The sequence below is a fragment of the Nelusetta ayraudi genome, unplaced genomic scaffold (assembly GCF_046127955.1).
Source record: "Nelusetta ayraudi isolate G7.1 ecotype Tasmania unplaced genomic scaffold, CSIRO-AGI_Nayr_v1 ptg000061l, whole genome shotgun sequence".
NCBI classification, from domain to species: Eukaryota; Metazoa; Chordata; class Actinopteri; order Tetraodontiformes; family Monacanthidae; genus Nelusetta; species Nelusetta ayraudi.
Window position 1 is genome coordinate 479,147 of NW_027466111.1, and position 21,660 is coordinate 500,806.

The 21,660-nt window shown below is 44.7% G+C and overlaps 1 protein-coding gene and 1 long non-coding RNA gene across 2 annotated transcripts in view; one reads left to right on the forward strand and one right to left on the reverse strand.

The window, feature by feature from the left end:
* LOC142897851 (uncharacterized) overlaps nucleotides 1-21,660 on the reverse strand; it is a 71,509-nt gene that overhangs the window by 1,052 nt on the left and 48,797 nt on the right. The gene's annotated exons all lie outside the window — the stretch shown is intronic.
* On the forward strand, nucleotides 14,344-17,240 carry cd248a (CD248 molecule, endosialin a). Its single transcript, XM_076040503.1, has one exon. It carries the CDS (start codon nucleotides 14,542-14,544, stop codon nucleotides 16,834-16,836), a length of 2,295 nt encoding a protein of 764 aa, XP_075896618.1. The 5' UTR covers nucleotides 14,344-14,541; the 3' UTR covers nucleotides 16,837-17,240.

A 21,660-nucleotide genomic window follows, 5' to 3' on the forward strand; every position in this document is an offset into this window, starting at 1 on the left:
CCTCTACATCTCCTCTCCTCAATGATGCATGGCTTACAAACTATGTGGATGATGTATTGTAGATCTTAGCTCTTTTTCTCCTTTGGTCCCTTGTAAGAATATGAAATGACCAGCGTTGTTTTTTCAGTGGTAAATGTGACTTGTGGAGTGCTCAGTGCCCCTTGGCTGATCCCAGGAGGATATTTTTTATCTGTCTGCGTAGATGTCGCTATCTATCATTGCAGTTAGTCTGGCTAATGTCTATAGAAAGGCCAACCAGCAGTCTACCGGATCAGAGGTTCTCCCTGTGTTTTGCCTACAGCCACATGTAGCCTGACAGAAATAACTCTGTTCACAAAGCAATTATAAAAACAATATTGTCCTTCCAACGTTTCCACGTGGGAAGATGTACAAGCAGCTCAGCAGTTGAAGCTTGTTTGCTGCGTTGTGCTTATAGAAGGGAGAGAAAATAAAGCATCAGTTGTTGTGTTGTTGTCCTCATGGTGAACAGAAGTCATTTGGGAATATTATTTATTTTAGGTGTACGTGTCTCGCCAAATATCCTGTACAGTACTCTCCGATATTTTACCACAGGAGAGTCCACAGAATGAGGTCGTAAGGTACTCACACATCCAGAGTCAATTTGCAAAGCAAATCATTCACTTAAAATAAATAAGTAAATGAATAAACCTCTTGAAGTCGATGCAACACCACAGAGCAGAAAAGCAGCAGTTATTTTTTCTCTCTTGCGTCGGATTTTGCTCAGGCGGAGTGAGCAGATCAATATCCCGGAGGTTTGAACGCTCTCTGCTCTGACTAAATAGACTTCCTCTCGTTTTCAATCTTCTCCAGCCTGTGTTGAGCCCTCGGCTCGGGCCGAGTCTTGGCAACGTGGTTCACAAACCTCACACATACGCACACACGTCAGACAGAATGCTGAGATCCTCAGAGGATTGGTTTGTTTTCTCCGGTGCTGGTCCACTTCTGACCCTGCTGGGGCCCGAGGCGAGATTCTATAAACAGGCCCTCCCCTCGCCCCCTTGGCCGCCATTAGCTGTGTCAGGCCCCTTTTTTACAGGCTCCCATAGAGTTCCCATGGATTTCCTTGAGCCTAAGTTCTGTAGTACAGTGAGCACAGTCCAACATGTGCCGTTCTGTCTGGCTAGTAATTGCATTTGTACAGTTTTGACAGCAGCTGCAAGGATTAATAGGGCCCTGAGGCTGTCCAGGTACATTTCCTACCTCATGAGAAGAGATTATTGTGATAGTATAGTATAGTAAAGTATCCAATAGCTTCAAGGTTCACGTTTCACTCCTGGGTTGAAAAGATACGCAAGTTAAAAATTTAGCAGCGTGCATATTGTAAACATGCAGCAGTAAAGTACTGCTGGGAGGGGGGGGGGCTCCAGCTCAGGATCTGTTGCTCAATCCCACTTTCTCCCAGACACTTTACCCACAATGCCTGGCGCAGCTGTGAATGAACGCTCGGTGGTCATCAGAGGCCATTTGGTGCCACTTGGTTCCGATTCCATCGTTGTGCCCCAGGGCTGCTGCTGCTGCTGCTGCTGCTGCTGCTGCTGCTGCTGCTGCTGCTGCTGCGGCTCCTGCTGCGGCTACAAATAGTTTACCACCACCAGTGTGTGAATGGATAATGGCTTCCATGTGATGCACTTTGATTACCTTGAAAAGTCCTATATATAAAAACCCCAAGCCATCATCGTCATCTTTGCATGAGTCTTCTTGTGTTCCAAGCTGTTCCCTCCCCCTTCCTGCTTGACCCCTGTCCTGGTCCAACCCCTCACTTCCTGTTGTATTTTGGGGAAAGGCTCAGTTGGAGCGTGAGAATGCTTTTAGAGCAGGCAGTCATGAGCCACGAGGTATTTGAAGCAATGAACACAAACACTGTATGGGAACCTCTGGGGGGGGGGGTTAGATTCAACTTGGCACCAATGTCAAATTTGGTCACAGAACCAATGAATTCTGGCCGGCATAGGGACAACCATCTGTTGTGATATGGTAAGTTCATAGTAACTACCATAGTAGCAACTACGAGTTCAACCAAAAAGCAATATGGAAAGCTGGCGTCATGCTCTCGGTAATTACCGAACCACGGGAATTGGTCTGGAATCTAATAGAACGACGTTATTTGTGCGTTGCCATCCAAAAGACCTCTGTGTTGATTCCCTCTTGTGTTTTTCTTTCATGCCAGTGTCAACTGCACACTGTTCACAATTCAACAGGCCTCAAGTCAGTCTCTAGTTTCTCCCTCCCACAAACTACTTGGAAATAAGTGATTATGGGAGGAGGAGGAGGAGGGGGAGGGGAGGCGAAGAAGAGCCCCAGGCTGGGCCACTTGAAGTGGCGTTTCATTTGCAGGCCTCCCTGTTTTCTGGTTTGGTTTTTGGGTGGTAAACATCTCTGACAGCTCTCCCACAGCTGACTGCAAATTGCCAACTTCTGAGGCGGTAGTTCAGACCAAAGCACTCTGCAAGCTGCTGTCCTAGAAATGCTGCCTGTGCAATCTGCATATTGTAAACCTTTCTCTAAAATAACTCTTTCTTCTCGATTTGGTCCTTTTTTTTGTAACCCGAGTGCCAGATGTAGTTTGATGGCACCACTACACTACACACATGGTGCAACAACAACAACAACAACAACAACAACAACAACAACAACAACAACAACAACAACAACAACAAGAATCCAGCTTCTTCACGGTATGGTTTGTGTCCAGAGGAAATGGCCTATTTCAAAAGTTCCACAGGTAGTTTGCGAAACTCTCTGACAAACCTGAATCAAACCGTGAGAAGAGGATTCCTGTGCACAACAGCAACAAGAAAAGACTCGAGCGGCCTGCGCACGTTCAAATGATCCGGCTGCTTTAGTTCCCACTGAACCAGCCTGCACCACCTCGGATGGCAAACACCAGATGATTCTCCTGTCAGACTCTCCTGCAGTCGGAGGCGTGGAAGGAGCCAGGTAGTCCCGCTAATCCTCGGATAAAGGGCCGACAAAGATATCTGCAAATATTGAAACCCGTTTGAAAGTCTTCATGCGTGCGGGGGGGGAGGGGGAGCCGACGACTCCCGAGTCACGACTCTGTGTCTCGTGACGTGTGACGTGACGTGTAGAATAGAGCGTAGCCGATCGAAACACGAGCTGACTGCACAACAAGGACGTTGGCATAAAGACTGGCAGATTTATTGAGCTCAGTGATGTTTAGGCTTTTGTGTTACCAGGCTGCTAACACCGGGCAATATCTATCTTCAGTTGAAGAAAACCTCCTGCTCGCTCAGTGGACTCTAAAGTCCGAGTCCAAGGCGAGGATTTCTGCTGCATCTGTTCCTCCTTCTGGCAGTAATAAACACGTCATATCTTTACCAATTTGATTTGTCCCAGGAGTAAACAGAGTCAGGAAGTTGTTAATGGTCATAGTCCATCATAGCCCCACCCACCCCCACCACCCCCACCCCTCCCCCATAAAAACATTCCTGACGGAAATACTTTGTGGAGTCGCCGCGCTTTCATTTCTTCGATGTAAAGATTCAATAATCAGCTTTCAAGCATTTACGTTTGCTCAGGCATTAAGCTCCGTTAGCACCGATACAAAAGTTAAAGTAAAAGCTTGATCAGGATATAAACCAAAAAATAAAAACTTTAAGATTAAAGGCCGAGCAGTGGCTCCTCCTCCATGGCCTCCGTCAGACAGTACGACCAATTGAAACAGAGGTGAAGACCACGGTTCATTCGCAATGTGGGAGAAGTTCTCCTAGAGGTGGGAGTTGGAAGGCCGAGCTGAAGGCCGGCCCCCACCAGGCGTTCCCAACAGACCCTCGCCATACACTCTGCCAGTTTCCTCCTCTGCCTGCGGATCCAGTTCACCACCAGGTGGCGATCAGTTGGCAGGCCCAGCCCAAGGCCCATTAGTGGCGTTTGTGTAGCATCGGATTTGAAATTTGCTAAACATTTGAGTACTCTTGCCAACAGAAATGTCCCGCTGACTCCCAGCAGCAGCAGCTGTGACCAAACATAATCTGATTATCTGGAATCCTTTGCATTTCACCGAGCCGTTCAAAGTGCGTCTTTGAGGGTTGCTTTATTTTTTCAGTTTAGTTTCAAGTAAATTCAAACACGGGCCTCATTTTCAAAGAGTTTGTGCACCTTGTAGTACTTTGTTCTGCTCACTCCTGCGACGAAGGGGCAAGACAACGAAGAGGTGCTTCTAAGCTGGAGACACTTTGAAGCAAATCATTGATCTGGAGAAAGTCAAAGCCTTTGGCAAGAGGAGCCACAGGCTGAGTTAAACAGAAGGGCCCAACTGAAAAGCTTTGACAGGCCTCTGTGAGCCACAACAGCAACAGGCCTCCCTGAAAGCTGCTTCGAAGGTCATTTAAAGGGTTTAGAACACAGCAATATCAAAGACTGGCTGCTATGCTATCGCACTGCCAAACCACACAGAACCACACAGAACCGGCACCCAAACACACAGAATGCCTTGAAAACAAGCAACCGTGGAGATTTTTTTTTTTTTTTTTTTTTTGCTGTTTTCAAAGAGGACGTTCCTGAACACAACTTCTCCTCTAACTCAGCCGGCCTCCATGTGGAACACAGCAGGTACAAGCTCGTGAATTTGCAGCAGCTGCTGGAGGTATTCCCAACCGGCAGTCTAATGAAAGAATGGGAAGAAATGAAGCAATCTGCCCGAGATGGCAACATGACTCATTGTGAACGCGAGGATGGGAACATTTTCAGATAAGCAGCATGAGGAAGAGACAAGCTTGCTTTTTCTACATCACCGTTGTGATGAAACAGTCACAGAGAATTCTGGTGAGGGGTCCGGAAATAAACAAGACGTCCCAGCAGTGAGTCTCTCTACTCAGGCTTTCCTCACTCTTTGTTCATCCTACCTTCTAGTAGGGACATTAGTAGTAGTAGTAGTTGTTCATTCCTGCATCCTGTTGACTTAGTGTCAGTGGAATAAGTCTGAAAGTATATATACATACCCTCAGAACGTGTCTGTCGTCACACTGTCCCACCTTGTGTCTCTGCTTCAGTGGTCTCAACAACACACGGCTGGCCAGCAGTGTGCAAAATACCACCAATGTAAATTTCCTTAACACGCAGGAGGCCCATAATAACCTGGCAATATTTCATGGAAGCAACTTTGTAGCTATTTGGCATCAGAGTTTGTGGGAATAACATTTTCTTAAAAAATGAATATTAGACACATAATATTAGACAGAGTCGTCTTAAACACCATTAGTGACTACATATATATATATATATATATATATATATATATATATATATATATATATATATATATATATATATATATATATATATATATGTTAGGGCTGGGCAACGATTAAAATGTTTAATCGCAATTAATCGCATGAATTCCCTGATTAATCACGATTAATCACAATATATTCGCAAAATCCAATAATGAATTTAAAAGAAGTGGGTAGTGCACTTTTATTTTAATGTTCTACCATATGAACAAAGTCTTTTCTTTTCTGGTTCCGCAGCAGCCAGCAACACACTTTTACAAAATAAAAGCACGTATTGCGGCTAACTGGCGATCGATAAATAAATAAGCCGCGGTGGTTTCAACGAAGGAGTAATTGTTGACGCGCATGCAAAAATGAATCCAGTCTGGCTTCGAGGTTCTTTTTTATTTACTTTATTCTTTATCACAATGACCTCCGACGCTCACCCCACCACACCGAGCCATCCGAGGCGCACAGCTGAATGTCATTAGATAGCGCTGTGGCTACACCCCACAGTGACACACACACACCCCCTGCCCAGGTGTTAAAGAAGTGAGCTCACAAATATAAACATTAGAAACTCACGGCTAGGGATGGGCGATATGGACTAAAAGTTTTATCACAATAATTTCTGGCATTTATTGCGATAATGATAAAAGTGACGATAAAAAATATAAAACAATTCAACTCCATGTTTTGGGATTTTTTTTGAAACCGCACTCTGGAAAAAAATGCGTTGACACAAAGCCGTATTAAAAAATATATATAAAGGTATATACATAACGTGAGAAAGCTTTGAGGCTTTCAGGGGGTCTCACAGCTTAATCAGAGGAGTCCAACCCCCCCCCGCCGTCCCCCTCCGGATCCCCTTGAATCCCCCTGTATTTGGCCCGCCAGCCTTGAGGTGGGCCGGAGCAAAGACAGATACACTTGCTGACTCCATGTGTGTGCACAGTGCACAGTGTTGCTGGCGCGGCCTCGCAGCAGCACCGTTCACCCGGCTGCAGAAAAAACACAGAAAAAGCACACGAGTGGCTGCAGCCCCAACAGTAGCGCTGCTCTGCTTCGCTGGGCTGTGTGGAGCTGAGCTGTCTGAACATTCCTCTTTCACTGCTAATGCTGTGTGTCCTTCTGGGGAGAGAGGGGTGGGGGGGTGGGGGGGGGTTCTCAGTTGTGGAATGCTCAATGTAAATGCTAGTGGAGAGCTGGTTCTATCCCCAGCGGGGCAGTTGGGCTGTGGGAATTTGTGCGATAAGACTTATCAACATCACAACAAGTTCAGCGATGGGCGAACGACCTTGCCGAGGCGAAACACCGGCGTTTATTCACAACATTACGTGACAATGACGCGCAGGCAAAGCTTCACATTCACACGTGAGGATTTGTTGTCTCGGCTCAAGTTTCAGAAATTAATCGTAGCTGTGAAATAAATTCAGCGTTAATCGGCGCCGTCGGTCCCGCTTTGGCCGTGAGCGGCCATTCTTCTGGTTTTGGTGAGCCAAGCTGATCCATCAAGTGTTGGGTTGAGGTCTCCCACATTCCCACAGTCTGTGAGGAGGAGGCAGCGCCCTCATCCTGGGGTGGGCTCGGGTCAGCCACTGCTGGAGCTTCTTCAGTAGGACTACAGTCAGTCCTCAACTTCTTTTGATCCGCGACCCCAGTAGTGGCCCCCAGTGTTTCTCAAGTGGTGGGTCACAACCCAAAACTGGGTCACAAGTGGGTTTTGATTGGGTCTCGGCTTTGTGGGCAGTTCCACTTTTCACTTTCATTTCATTCGCTTTCAGTGATTTATTGACTCACGTGATAGCAGACAGGTTATTTAAATTAGAGTGGCGACTTCCCGATAAGGGAAAAAAAATCCTCCTGATAGAGACCTTCCAAGGCCTACCCCCCCCCCCCCCCCCCCACTGCTATCTGGGGGAGGAGGTTCCTTGATGAGAAACACACTCTGACATTCCTGTCCTTCTTTCCTCTTTCGCTGCTCTGCCAAAACCAATCTGCTCTTCCCTAAAAACGCCAAACTCATTTTTATTCTTATAAACATGAACAACGACAAAATATATTTGGAATACTTTCACTTGAACTAAATTGAACTAATGTTTGTATTACCACAAATGTAACTGCTCTCTCTCTCCCTCTCTCTCTCTCTCTCTCTCTCTCTCTCTCTCTCTCTCTCTTTAATCCTTTTAAGGACTTTCTCCATGCTGTGTGTGATAAAGGCTCAGCCTGTTTTCTCGCCACAGAAAATAGTTGCAGGGTTAATATTGCAGGGTTAATATTGCAGGGTTAATATTAAGGTCAAACGTACCTACTCGTGAAGACAGTAACCTGCATTGAAGAGTTCTTATGCACTCTGGCCTCCATCCATATGTAATGGAGTGAAATCATATCAGGCAACTGTCACAGGAACTGAACCTAGTGGAGTCGCTCCTCAGTAGTTTTCCATCTGCTCCACCTCCAGCTTTTCCAGCATTTCATTCCCAGACTGACTTCCTGTTGCTGGGCGACTGGCCCGTCTTCGACTGACCTGCCTCACCTGAACTGAACCACCTCAGCAGCGTTTAGCCTCGGTGCCTCCAGTGACTGGAGGGTTTGGTCACATTGTCGCCCTGATCTTCGTCTCTTCCACCATCTTCCAGCAAGACTCATTGAAGGTCCAGTGTGTAAAATTTGGCCCATTTAATGTTTTTTTTTTATTTTTATTATTATTATCATGGTAAAAGCTCAATATACGTCCCATAACTACATTGTTAAAAGTGTAAACTGGCAGTATAATAAAAGTCATTTTTTGTTTCCTCCCCTTGCTCCTAGTTAGCTGCCACCTTGTAACACCATTTTTTTGTACTGTACACACAATTAATATTGGACACACACTCTTAAAGATGTTTTAAAGACCATTAGTGACGATAATGTGTAATTTATTTTATTTTTATTTTTTTAGCTTTTTTGAAACACTTTGGAACAGCAGACTGCAACATGTGTCTTCTTCCAAGCATTTAGCACCGGCAGCCTTTCTGCAAGGTATCTGCGGTGGCCCTCCCAGGGTCAACGTTCCACTGCAGGTCCACACAATCGCTGTAGGGGGGGGGGGGGCGGAGGGACTGTGGCGGACCACCTCGAAGTGCATCACATCCACAGCATTTTCACTACAGGTGCAATCAAACTCTTTCTTTGTTAAAACAAAAAAAAAAACCCTTTTGAAACACATGGTGAGATGTGTGTGCAACCCGTGTAGATTCCCTCCCTGTAGGTCTCTGCGTCGTGTTGTGCGGAAATAAATCAGGAACTCTGGCTGAAGGCTTTGTCACTTTTTTTTGTTGTTGTCGTGAAGTGGTGTGTACAGGAGAAGGCTGTCGACACTCAGTGGAATTAAAACATGGGGAGAACTCCCAGCAACATCTCAACACAAACACAGTTGGCCCCGTGTAGCAATCACCTCGCTTCTAACGCCAGCCAACTTCCTCACATCTCCCCAGCAGACACGCTCAGTCAGTTCTGACCGGGACACGCAGGTGCGACGACCACGTCGGCCCCTCCCCCTCAACACACACACACACACACACACACACACACACACACACACACACAAAACAGGGCTCAGTATCACATCATAACGCGATACTTTCACGTTTTTACGTGATAAATTTTCATGTTTTTACGTGAAACATTTTTACGTTATGACGCGAAAATGTTTACGTTATAACGTGATGGTTTCACGTATTTACGTTATTTTCACGTTATAACGTGAAACTATAACCCTGTTTTTTTTTTTTTTTTTCAGTGACTGCATTAAAACACAACAACAAACAAACCCAATTTTGGTGGAATTACATAAAAACAAATATTAACCCGTTACATGTACATAATGTGCATATAGTGTATACTATATACCAGGGGTTGGCAACCTTTCCCACTGAAAGAGACATTTGGACCTGTTTGCCCCAGAAAAGAACACGATGGGAGCCACAAAACCCTTCTTGATATTTAAAATGCCATAAAATCAATCAATCAATCAATCAATCAATCAATCAATCAACTTTTATTTATTCAGCCCAAAATCACATCCAAAAACGTCTCAAAGCACTTTGTACAACCAGAGAAAAAGAACCAACTGGGCCTTACATATAACGTTTGTTTTGTTTTTATTTTTATTTTTAGTGCCTTTATGCTCGTGTTTGAACGGCAGCCTTCACTATCAAAAAGCGCCGCCTTGCCCAATCTGCCATTAAATAACATTCACCTGCAGCCAGGGGGCGGTACTGCCTCTTTCTGAGGGTGACGGAGACCTGAGGCTGTGGGGATTTTTTTTTTTGCAACGGTCTCTTTCTTTCTTGGCGTGAGTTTGGGGAGAAAGCCAATGCACATCGTGCTATTTGACACAGCAATATAAAAATAATAAAGTATTCCGTTGGAAATCAAACGTCCGGTGATTGACGTTTGCGCCAACGTTACAAAATCAGACGATCTCGGTCGTACAATGCGGCATCGTGCGACTCATCAGGTGACGCATTTCCGGGCGTTTTTGCGCCTGAATATCAGCGCAAAAAAAAAAAAAAAAAACTTTGTGGATGCGACGTAAAGATGGCGGAGACAGTAAGTAAGTAACTCGAAGCAGAAGTTCAACTTTGCCATCTTTCCACACCGTCTTTTTTTTTGTGTGTGTGTGTCTTGGCAGTGCTATGCTAGCGAGCTGCTACTTAGCGCCTCATGGCGCTGGCGGAAGTGCTTTCCAGCGTTTCCGCGTACATGCGGATATTTTTGGAGACGGCTTAGTGTAATTTATTTTATTTTTTTCAAATGCTTTTCTTAACACGCTCGGCTTTAAAAATAAATAAATAAATTCTCTCCTTGTAAACGCTGCAAAAATGGTGGGGATTAATAAAGGCATTCTTCTTCTTCTTCCTTCTTCCTCCTCCTTCTTCTTCTTCTTCTTCTGCTATCCATGATTTGCTTCTTCTAGTCGGAGAGCATCCAGGACGTCTGGCTGAGAACCTTCACCATCGCTCTGCGCTGTCAGCATGGTGCCCTTTGACCTCCCACCACGACACCCGTGACCTCCAGCAGCTCAGCACGTCTCTGGTCGTCGTCAGCCAACTGCAGTCACGAGCTGCCCGAGTCGCGGCCGAGGACCAACGATGTGAAGAACCAGTGAGTGAGCAACAACAACAGCTCTGCACCCCACTTTTCAGTAGCGACCCACCAGTTGAGAAATGCCGCTGTAAATGATAGGATGGTGAAGAGACAAAGAGACAGTAACCACCTCATCAGCCCCGCCCCCCCTCTCTCTGTCAGTGGAGGTAAATTCTTTGTGGGTTTCTTTTTGCTCCCTGTGTCTGTGTGTGTGTGTGTGTGTGTGTGAAATTCAAATGAGAAATGATTTGAGTACAGTCTGCTGTTACTTTTGGCCTTGTTTGAGTCTTGAGTGTGAGTCCTTGTGGTTGCACACACCACACACACACACACACACACACACTCTGTCTGGTCTTGTGGGACTGGTCACTTGTGAAGACCACTCCAGCTAAGTGATGGTGGGTCATGGGGGGTGAAGTACAAGTGAAAGCAGCAGATCTTTTCTCCTGAATCCAAGAGGTCAGAAGGTCACACTGACTGAACTGTGCCTTGCATTCTTTCACTCACTTCTCTCTCACTTTCTCGCCTTTCTGTGCATTCTCGTTCTTTATTTGCGCGACCCTGGCGTAGTTTTCTTCTCTTTTTTTGTGCTTGTTTTTTACTCTCTTGCACCGCACGCTGCCCTTGGTTGCACCTTGGCGCCGCTGGCTCGCCACATTTCAATGCTCTTTATACGCCACATACATCGCAGGATTGACGGTAAACTGCTACTGTTTATTATGACGACGGCTTCAAAAGAAAAAGAGTAGCAGCACCTGAAGCCTGTAACTTTACCCCCAGTGTGCAGCTCCTCTCTGTCCCGCTGCTGTGGTGGTGGAATGCACCGCTCTAATAAATTCATGGCTGGACTCTCTGATATGTTTTCCATCCGTCCAGAAGCAGCGAAGCACATCGGAGGAATCCGCTAGATTTCAATACTTTTCCCCTGCAGAGTTCAAGTCTTGCAGTAAGTCACGTCTTCAAGGAGAGCAGCATAAATCCTCCCCCTCCCCCCCAACCCCCACCATACCCACCCTTCAGCAGCCCCCCCACCCCACCCCCTTCTGCATTCCATTCACATAAACACAATGTGGAATGTATTTTAACAAACAACACATCTTTGATGGTTTTTGGATTGTAGCAGTGGTTAGCTTAGCGCTGTCGCCTCACTGCAGGAAGGTTGTGGGTTTGATTCTCCCCCCCGCCCCCCCGGGGTCTCCAGGGGCCCTCCTGTGTGGTAGTTTGCATCTTCTCCCTGAGTCTGTGTGGCTTCTCCCCAACACGGTCCAAAGTGTGTGTGTGTGTGTGTGTGTGTGTGTGTGTGTGTGTGTGTGTGTGTGTGTGTGTGTGTGTGTGTGTGTGTGTGTGTGTGTGTGTGGGACTGGCTCACTTGTGAAGACCCCTCCAGCCAAGTGATGGTGGGGTCATGGGGGTGAAGTCCAAGTGAAAGCAGCAGATCGTGTGCTGTGCATAGTGTCCAACAACACATTCCCTGTGTCACCCCTCAGCACAGTATTGCTGTTGCTATATGTGGAGCTCCACAATAGATAGAGTTGCTATCTGTTGTCAGCTCAATGGAGCAGAGTAGTAACACTTCAAAGAGTACATACAGTATGTTGGTTGGCTAACACGCTGTCTTATCTTTTCAGACAGTTCTGCTTGTTCAGTGAGCACACACACTCAAACACATGTACATGTATGTGTATATATATACATATGTATGTATATATATATATACATACATACATATACATACATACAAATTCCTCTATATTTCCTAAATTAACTTCAGTCTTGTCGAGCGTCGTCTTATACTTTGTGTTGTAGTTGCTGTAAACGCTTGGGATTCGATTTCGATTCCGTTCAATTGAGTGCGCTTGGCCGTGATTGGCTCCAAATGAGCTTGTCGCTGTTCAGCATGGACGTGAACCCCAATGCACAACTCAGAGACGATGCTTCCACTACATTTTATTGCCAAAGTACCAACAGAGAATCCGTCGTTCAAGAAGGTTAGAAATTGCTCTGTCATTGACCAAACCCTTCTGAAGGCGACGCTTGAGCACAGCTGGTTTCAACTCTAGGTCCTAGGAAACCTCAGGTGATATAAAATATGATCCGTATGTCTTAAGCAACTTACAACAGACAACAGCAGCGTCACAGATCAAACTGAAGTCTGAATCGTAGCTTTCATTTTCAACAGAGTCATTTCCCAGCTGACTGCAACACAACTGACAATGATGTACGATAAACAGACAGAAGACAGGCGGCTTACCGACAAACAGATTCAACCAAAAACCAAAAAGCAGGGACCACAGTGCCAAAGTGCCCACTTTTAGGATGAGGGTTTGGGTGAGCCTTCATCATGGGGTCAAGGAGACAAGTAGCTGGTGTAGTTGAGGCAATTAGCGATGTTAGTTGGCGAAGGTACGGTGGCCTGAAAGACCCCAGAGAACTAATTGTTAGTGCAGCGGAGTCTGACCACGTTTATTATGAAAGAAGCACTGACTCTATTTGGAAGCAGCAGTAAATTGTATCGTTTCTTCCGACTGCCTTCATCTCCATTATCCCCCACATTTCTCTCAACATCCGAGACTGAGCACATATCATCAGCAGACAACCGTAGGCCTGATTTACTCAAACAAAGTGTGCAAGATTTCACCAAACATCTGGCCTCAGTTAAGCTCAAAGTACCAGGCGGTCATTATGAATTTCCAAGTGACGTTTACCCACTTACTGCTCCCCACGTTGCATCATTTTGGTTTTAGTCAAATTAATCTAATCTACATTGCCATTCTGGAATCTCATGCACCAGAGGAACCAATGTACCCCAAAACAGAAGAACTGTGTGAGCTCAGCGGGAGAGGGGGGGGGAGGGAAGGGGAACTACAGAGCTGCGGTGCATATAATAGATAAGAAAACCTGAGAGACTTTCAGCGTTGTGTGTGTGTGTGTGTGTGTGTCTTATGGCTGGCAGGCCACAGTGGCCGTTCTTGCTGAAAACCTGGACTTTTGTGTCATCAACACTGTTCAGCGTAACGTCTTCCTCAACAGAAAGGCCTCCAAACACAGTTATTGCACTCGCAAAGCTGCTGCGACTACTGCCCCCTTCTCCTCATGACTCATTCTTTAACCTCCCCTCTCTCACTCTCTGTCTCACGCACACACACACACACACACACCCACCCAGGTCCCCGCTGCACCCCCATGAAGAAAACATAAGTCTCCAATTCACTTGGCTGACTTTATTTTCATAGTAAGCGAGAGGCCCACTTTCCCTGCTTCCCCATCTCAATCATGGAGTTATTGAAGAATTGACAATTGCATTGTTGTCCTTAATCTAGGTTGGAGTCTTTTTGTGCAGCGTTGTCTCATTTTAGCCAAAGGCCGTGTTGTAAGAGGAACAACTCCAACCAAGTGTGCAATGGAACGACACAATATCACCCCTGAACAGAGTTATTGTCAAAGACTCTCAAACCACAAAATCACAGAAATATGTGTGCACTGACTTGATAGTGATTGTCTGTTGCCCTCAGGTATGCATGTAGAAGTAACCAGACGTAATGTTGACTGTATTGAACTCTGGGAGGTGGGAGTGTTTGAAAAGAAAAGAATCCTAGTTCCAAAGTGAACAGAAGATGGGAAAAGAGTCCGAAGACGTGTGTGTGTGTGTGTGTGTGTGTGTGTGTGTGTGTGTGTGTGTGTGTGTGTGTGTGTGTGTGTGTGTGTGTGTGCGCACACGTCTTTGTGGGAGGCTGCCAACAAGCAAGCTATCTCTATGTGAAAGGTTTATGAAAACCATATGACTAAAAAGAATGCCCCACCTCCCCACAGATCCCCAACCCCCTTCAAAAACATACAGCACTTTGCTTCGACTCCCGCGTCTTTACCCCACCCTCCTGCTTGTAATAACCCCCGCCCCACCTCACCCACCCCCAAGTCTTTTGCGCCCTCCCTCTTAGTCTGTTTTCTGTAATCTTGGAACAATCTGTCTGCTCTCAGCCTCAGTGCAGATCAGATTCTGCAGGGGTGAGAACATAGGCAAAACGTTCAGGCTCAAATGGAGGGAACGTTTTCAAACAGAACAACAGAACAATAGCCGGTCCAGAGAGAAGAATCTTCCAAAGGCCGGGAAGAAACGAATCAGAGAAAACTGGATTGATATATTTTAGTTTGGAGAAGAATGGGCTCCCTTGTGAACAGTGCCACTGCTATTCTTTTCACTTCTCTGTTGGCTTTGCTTTTTGGAGTATCCACAATTTTTTGCCAGCACCTAACAGAAAGGAATGCACGGTGCGATGAAGACGGTTGTTTTGTGGCATACTTTCAGCAAAAGACCTTCCTCAACTCATGGAGGGCCTGCAGGGAAAAGGGTGGGAACCTGGCCATCACCAAACACGAGAAGGATGCCGATGCTGTTGCCAATCTTTTTTCCCATTCGAATTTGCCCAACTCGCGCACAGATGTCTTGATGTGGATTGGCCTACAGCGCCAGCCTCGCCAGTGCACTGCCGCACATCCGCTGCGGGGTTTCTCCTGGACTACTGGCGACCAGGACACAGAGTATACCAACTGGCAAGAAGAGGGAGAGTCCTCCAGTTCATGTTCGACCCCCCGCTGTGTAGTCCTGACCTACAGCACTCAGGAGAGGAAAGACAACTTCAAATGGCTTGATCGGTCCTGCTCCGTCACCGTCGAGGGTTACATTTGTCATTTTGCCTACAAAGGAATGTGTGCTGCCTTGTGGAATGAGGGTACAGGTCATATCCTCTACAAGACACCATTTGGCCAAGTAAGCAGTCTCCTTACCCATGTTCCTTTTGGATCTGAGGCCTCTGTCCCCTGCTCTTCAAACACTGAGGCGCAGTCCGTTTCATGCACGGTGAAAGATGACGGTTCAGTCGGATGGTCGAGAGGTTCTCCACTCTGCCCCAACTCCTTCGTGTACAACCAGTGTGACAAAGACAATGGGGGATGTGAGCATTTCTGCAGGCTGGGTGGTGCTCATTTTTACTGTGAGTGCGCTCAGGGTTATCAGCTGGGGGAAAACGGCCTGAGCTGTGAACTGTTTGATGGCTGCCAAGAAAGTCGCTGCGAGTTTGAATGCGTGCCCTTGCTGGATGACTACCGTTGTGCCTGCCCTGAGGGGTACATGCTCGCGTCGGACGGGCGCAGCTGTCTGGACGTGGACGAATGTCTCCAGAGTCCCTGTGAGCAGCTCTGCGTCAATACCCCCGGGGCTTTCCAATGTCAGTGTGGCGATGGTTTCAATATGGAGGCCGAAGGCGTTTGTGAGGACGTAGACGAATGTTTGGACAACCCTTGCGAACACGTCTGCGAGAACACTCCGGGTTCTCACGTCTGTCACTGCTATCTGGGATTCTTACCAGCGCTCGAGGACACCAGTCGATGCCAGGACATTGACGAGTGCCAGGAATCTGGCACCTGTCAGCACATGTGCGTGAATTCCGTGGGTGGGTACGATTGCTACTGTGAGGAAGGTTATGAGCTCAGGTCTGATCTGTACTCGTGCCGCAAGACGGGGGAAGTTGATGATCAGTCAGCTGTCACCCCACCATATCCCTGGGTCACCCATCAGCCCGGACCTGCGTGGCACTCAGACAATTATGAATGGACTCAAACTGACTGGGCTCCGGAAGGAGAGCAGCATCTTGACTGGCTGACTGACCAGCCAAGTGTTTTAGGTTCTGATGTTATCTGGGTTACCAGTGCCAACCAAGACGATGTTTCCCCTGATCCAGCGACTCAGAGGCCAGAGAGGGAAACGGATAACAGCGACGAAAGCAGCGAGGTTGACGGCTTAGAATGGGAGCAAAGACCTCAGTCTGAGCAGGAAGCTTGGACTAACACCATCTACACAACACCTTCCAGCAACATGGAATCTAGTACCACTCCATACTGGTATGAAGTTGATGAAGAAGAGACAACAGCATCCACCCCGCCACTCTTCACCTCTACAATGTCAGGGGGAGCTTGGAATTGGTTGGCAAAGCTAACCACAACCAACCAGGGAGCAGTGGATCCAGACCGCAGCACGCCAGTAGACTACACTGACAGTGATGGAGGGAAAAACCAATACTCCTATTGGGAAAACTCTCCCATCCCAGAAGAGCAGGAAAGTGATTTCTTAGGCTCCACCAAATCCCAAGCAGAAGCTGCAAGCACGCAGCCCACTGCCTCCCCGCCGGCCAGCAAGGCTGGAGACGGTGGAGACGATGTTGATTCTGTCCAGAACAGGGGACCACACCAGACCAGCACTTGGCTCCTTGTGGGTATCCTGGTACCCATCTGCATCTTTATCGTGGTGATGGTTGTATTAGCCATCACCTTCTGCACACGTTGTGCTGTGCACCCGCGGAGCAAGGAGGCCACTAACTGCTACCATTGGATTTCTGGGGCTCATGATAAACAAGGAGCCTCCAATCTCTCAGGAGGAGGGGCCAAGACCCACGTTTAACAAAGGGAAGTGACGTTGAAATACTTTGCTTGAGAGAGAGAAAAAAAAGAAAAGAAAAGAAAAAAAAGAATGGACCTGGAAGCCTGGGCTAAAGATTTCTTTCATGGTCACATGAAGTCTCAGATTTCTTGGATTTTGTTCAGTGTGGACCAATAAATACTGTGTGAAGAGACACTGAAGACTCACAGACTTTTGAAATTGAATCATTATGTGGTGCAACTACTTCAATGTTTCATACACTGATCACACGGCACAAGGAGACATTTCTTTACAATTTGCACTAGTACTTTTATTTATAATGATCATCATACATAAAAAAAAAAAAAAAGACATTTTGACATTGCGTTTCTCAAAATGCCAGTTCAAATGTGGACTCTTATTTTTTTTTTCTATTTTTTTTTTTTTTTTTAAATCATTGTACAGTTTTACATTTGCAGTCAGATCCTGCAAGGGGCTTTGAGAAACAAGAACTGAGGGTCCAATGTGCTTTCAAGCAAAGGCAAAAAGTTTTTCCAAAAAAAAAAACCAAACAAACAAAAAAAAATTCTAATTACTGTGCAGAACGGTTGGTGTGACTTCTCAATAGAGACGCTGCATTGAAGTCTGGAGACACAATGTATTGCTGGGAAATGTATTATTTGAAGTGTTCAGTGTGAGGGTTGAGTGGTTCAACAAAGCCAAAACCATTCTGTACATACGGCTCTTGTGTATTTCTACTTGTTTAAAACATGTAAGGTTTTTTTTTTTGTTTTGTTTTGTTGTTGAAGAGATTAAAGTGCAGATGAAGAATTGAATTCATGACCATGGCTTCAACTTTAACAATGATGGCTCATTATTCATTAGTACACCACAGACACAGCGACTGCTGCACTTAGCACACAGTGAATAAATCACAACACAATGGGAGAGATCACTGTCACACTGGTGCATCTGTAAATAGCTGAAAATGTAAATAGGACACAAGAAACTGCACAAGTGATCTGATAGTATTATTATTATCAATATTATTATTATTATTATTATCATCATTATTGACTAAAGTGAAAATGGGCAGTTCTTCGTTAAAACAATTGAAGTTACAATCTGTTTTATTTTTGATGTGTGTTTATAAAATGTAAGATGTCAGTGATCAACTGTGAATTACACCCAAAACGTTAAAAACTTTTTTTATATATATATTATTATTTTATTTTTTGGGGGGGTGGGGGGCATTTATAAAGAAATGTGAATTTGAAAAGTCCAATTGTCCGATTGTCTAATTCTTTATTGAGAGCTTGAATCCAGAGGAAATGTGGGCGCTGCTTGTCCAGCTGTGGTGGCTCTACTGGTGCAAGTCACCCTGGTCCATGTGAACGACTCGCTGTTGTTCACTTGATGGGTGATTCAGAGTCACAGCGGGCCTGTCGGTCATCTCGACCTCTGATTGTTTGTGTTTGTGAGTGACGACGGCGATCATGCGACTCCAACACGCATGTGTTCTCCAGAGAGTCCCTGTTATTATGGGATGGACTCCACCACGGCGGTGTTCAGTGGCTCTGGGGCAGAAAGTGAGCCGGCTGACGACTGGAATGCGCTGATTGAATCCAGGTGTGGCTCTGCGTGGAGGGGCGGGGGGTGGGGGGGGTAGGGGGGGGTCTCCTGCTCGTCCTCTGACCTGCTTTCAACAATGTCAAGAATCTTGGAGTTGACTCACTGCCACCGTCCACCAGTGTTTCTTTCAATCAGCTGTTCTGTCAGATTCAGAGTGAGTCGAACCCTGACAACAACAACAAAACTACACGGTGAGATCGAGAACACACTTTTATTTTTTAGTCTGGTCTGGGTTTCCATATAGTGTCATCAAAGTGGAATAAAAGTTTATTAATTATACAATCATTACTTTTATAGTATGTGTATTAACAACTCGTATTTTGTTAAATTGGATCAGTTCAATGTGATCTACAGGTACTTCCCAGAACATTAGAATCTCCTGAAGAAGTTGCTGTATTTCTGCAAGTCAACTTAAAAGGTGAATGTGACATATTATATAAAGGAATAATATGCAAATCAATATATTTCAAGTTTTTATTTCTTTGCATTTTGCTGATCAGGCCTTGCAGCTTAAAAAAAAAATCCTCACATTTTATAATAATGTTCTGAGTTTGTGGCTTTGTGGTTTTAATAAGCTGAAAATCTTAATCAGCAAAGTGACAACAAGGAACTGCTTGAGAGGTCAGTTTGCGTGGAACGGCTCAATAAAATGAGTTGCTTTCATCTTTTATGTTAAATTGCTAAAATAAAACAACTTTTACTGGATATTCTCATTTCTCGGGTGGTACCTGTATGTGTACAATTAATAAAAAAAAAGATATGACCCAACCAAGAAATCTATACATGATGAACAGTGTTTACCATTTAATCAGAATATTAATCACATTTTTTAACAAAGTATTGAAATGACTTTTATAGTCAAAGTTTCTTGATTTGCCCTTTGTGCATCAAACAGACATTCCAGGCACATTGGAACTCTTGTGCGGGGAACTCCGAGTCAGCAGTCTTCTAGTAAAAAAAGAGAAGAAATATTTAATAAAAATATAAGAGATTAATAAAAAATATATAAGAAAGGTAAAAACGTTCCAAATGTACAAATATAAATATACATATACAGGAACCTATATACATATAAAGGAGAGATTGCAGTGATGTACTAATGCACTAGTATAAAGTATTTTGCATTTGCATCACAGGAAAAGAAAAAAAAAAAAAAAAAAAGACACAACTGTACTTTTTGCACATTTGTCCCGGTTTATTGCACATACGGTAGTTAGCTGAGGTAGTTTGTCTTATAGAGTTCCCGTGCACGAGTGAATGAACATTCCAATGTGTGAGCTCATGCAAAGATAAAATCCCTCCTGCTGCAAACTGCTGTTTGAATGATTGGCACTCAACACTCACCCACAACTGGCTGCGTTCATTTCAACAACAGCAATTTTGTCGGGAATATTTAAGCTCTCGTCTGGAATTTAGCCGAATCTTCTCTCTCTTTTTTTTTTTTTTTTTTTTTTTTTTTTTCTATTGTAAATATTGGGAGGTGTTTGAGTGAGCTGTGCCAAGCGGTAATGCAAAGTGTGTCTGTGTGCAGATGTGAAAGATATCCGACATCAGTGCATAGCGCTAACAGTCCCAGGTGTGAATGAGACCAGATGGACATCCTGGGTCTGGATCGTGGATATTTTTTTTTTACCTTTTGCTTCTTTCTTTTTTTTTTTTTTTTTAATCCATTGCTTTAATGCTAACACACAAAATGTGTCCTAATAAAAACAAACAACTTTAAACTACAAACTACAAAAGCCAAACACGAGCTCAATGTTGCCGTGTTCTCCATTGAAACTCCAGACTTTCTGTTTTCTTTTCAGTCCAGTGAGATCCAGTTAGAGAAGAGAAGTGAGCTTCACTTTCCAACACTCAATGTCAGAGTGTTGCAAAGAGTCCTCAGTGGCTTCCAAACACTCCGGAGTATGAAGCAGGATTTGGGCCACGAGAAGAGAGAAAAATATTCAGTTTCCCTTTCAAGTTTGAAGTTGAAATTTTGTTGGAAACTTGGAAAAAAAACAACAACAACAACCATATAACTTAATAATTTTTCTCTTCTCTTCTTGTGGCACTAATCCTCTTTCATACGGCGAGTGAAGATGTGAACCGTGCAGTCTCTCTGCCCACTGAGTAGATACACAGATGTGGGAGTTTCTCCACCTCCCACTGGCTCACCTGTTCATCCACTTTAACCTCTGACAGTTGACGCCTTCTGTCTGCTGCTAAAGTGCAAAATGTTGTGTCAACTAAACCAAGTGTATGATACGTCTTGAAAAAATGCATCTGCTCTCTGCATGGACTTCCACCTGTGGTTTCTGCTTCGTTTCGCATGAGGTTGTTTGGGTTTTTTTTTTTTTAACCATTGAAGTTCACTTCATATCAGTGGGACAGTAAAGCAAGATCAAATCTGCAGGTCGGCCTCTGCAGTAGTTTCATACTGGATTTTTACTTCTCTTGTGAAAAATTATAGTTTATAAAAAATAGTAAATCAGTGAATTCCTCTGTTATATTTTGTTTTTAGAATAATTACATTTTTCAGCAGTATTGTGTGGTCCCGGTGACCCACACAACATTTACAGTACTGGCCAGAACATTAGAATATCCTGTAAAGGTTGCAGTATTTCTGCAATTCAACTTAAAAGGTGAATGTGACATATTATATAAAGGAATAATATGCAAATCAATATATTTCAAGTTTTTATTTCTTTGCATTTTGCTGATCAGGTCTTGCAGATTTTTTTTTTAAAAAACAAACTCAAATCTTATAATAATGTTCTGAGTTTGTGGCTTTGTGGTTTTAATAAGCTGAAAATCTTCATCAGCAAAGTGACAACAAGGAACTGCTTGAGAGGTCAATTTGCCTGGAATGGCTCAATAAAATGTGTTGCTTTCATCTTTTATGTTAAATTGCCAAAATAAAACAACTTTTACTGGATATTCTAAGTTTTCGTGTATACATATATATGTGTATATATATATACATATATATATACATATATATATGGAGAGAGAGAGAGAGAAAATGTTGGGGGCATTTATTTTGCAGGACAAACTATTCAGTCATTTCATTAGACAAGACTGAAAGTGGGCAAGTATTTTTATTAAATTATTATTATTATATAATAATTTAAATTTACAATAGTTGAACAACAACGACCACAGGCGGGCGAGCCCAGCAAATCCCCCCCGCCCCCCGGGCCACCCTCCATCAGCCCCAGACAGGACTCCCAGGGGCGCTGCACGCATTGGGGG

Excerpts from the sequence above, each read along its gene's own strand:
- cd248a (XM_076040503.1), top strand. The coding sequence starts at position 14,542 with ATGGGCTCCCTTGTGAACAGTGCCACTGCTATTCTTTTCACTTCTCTG.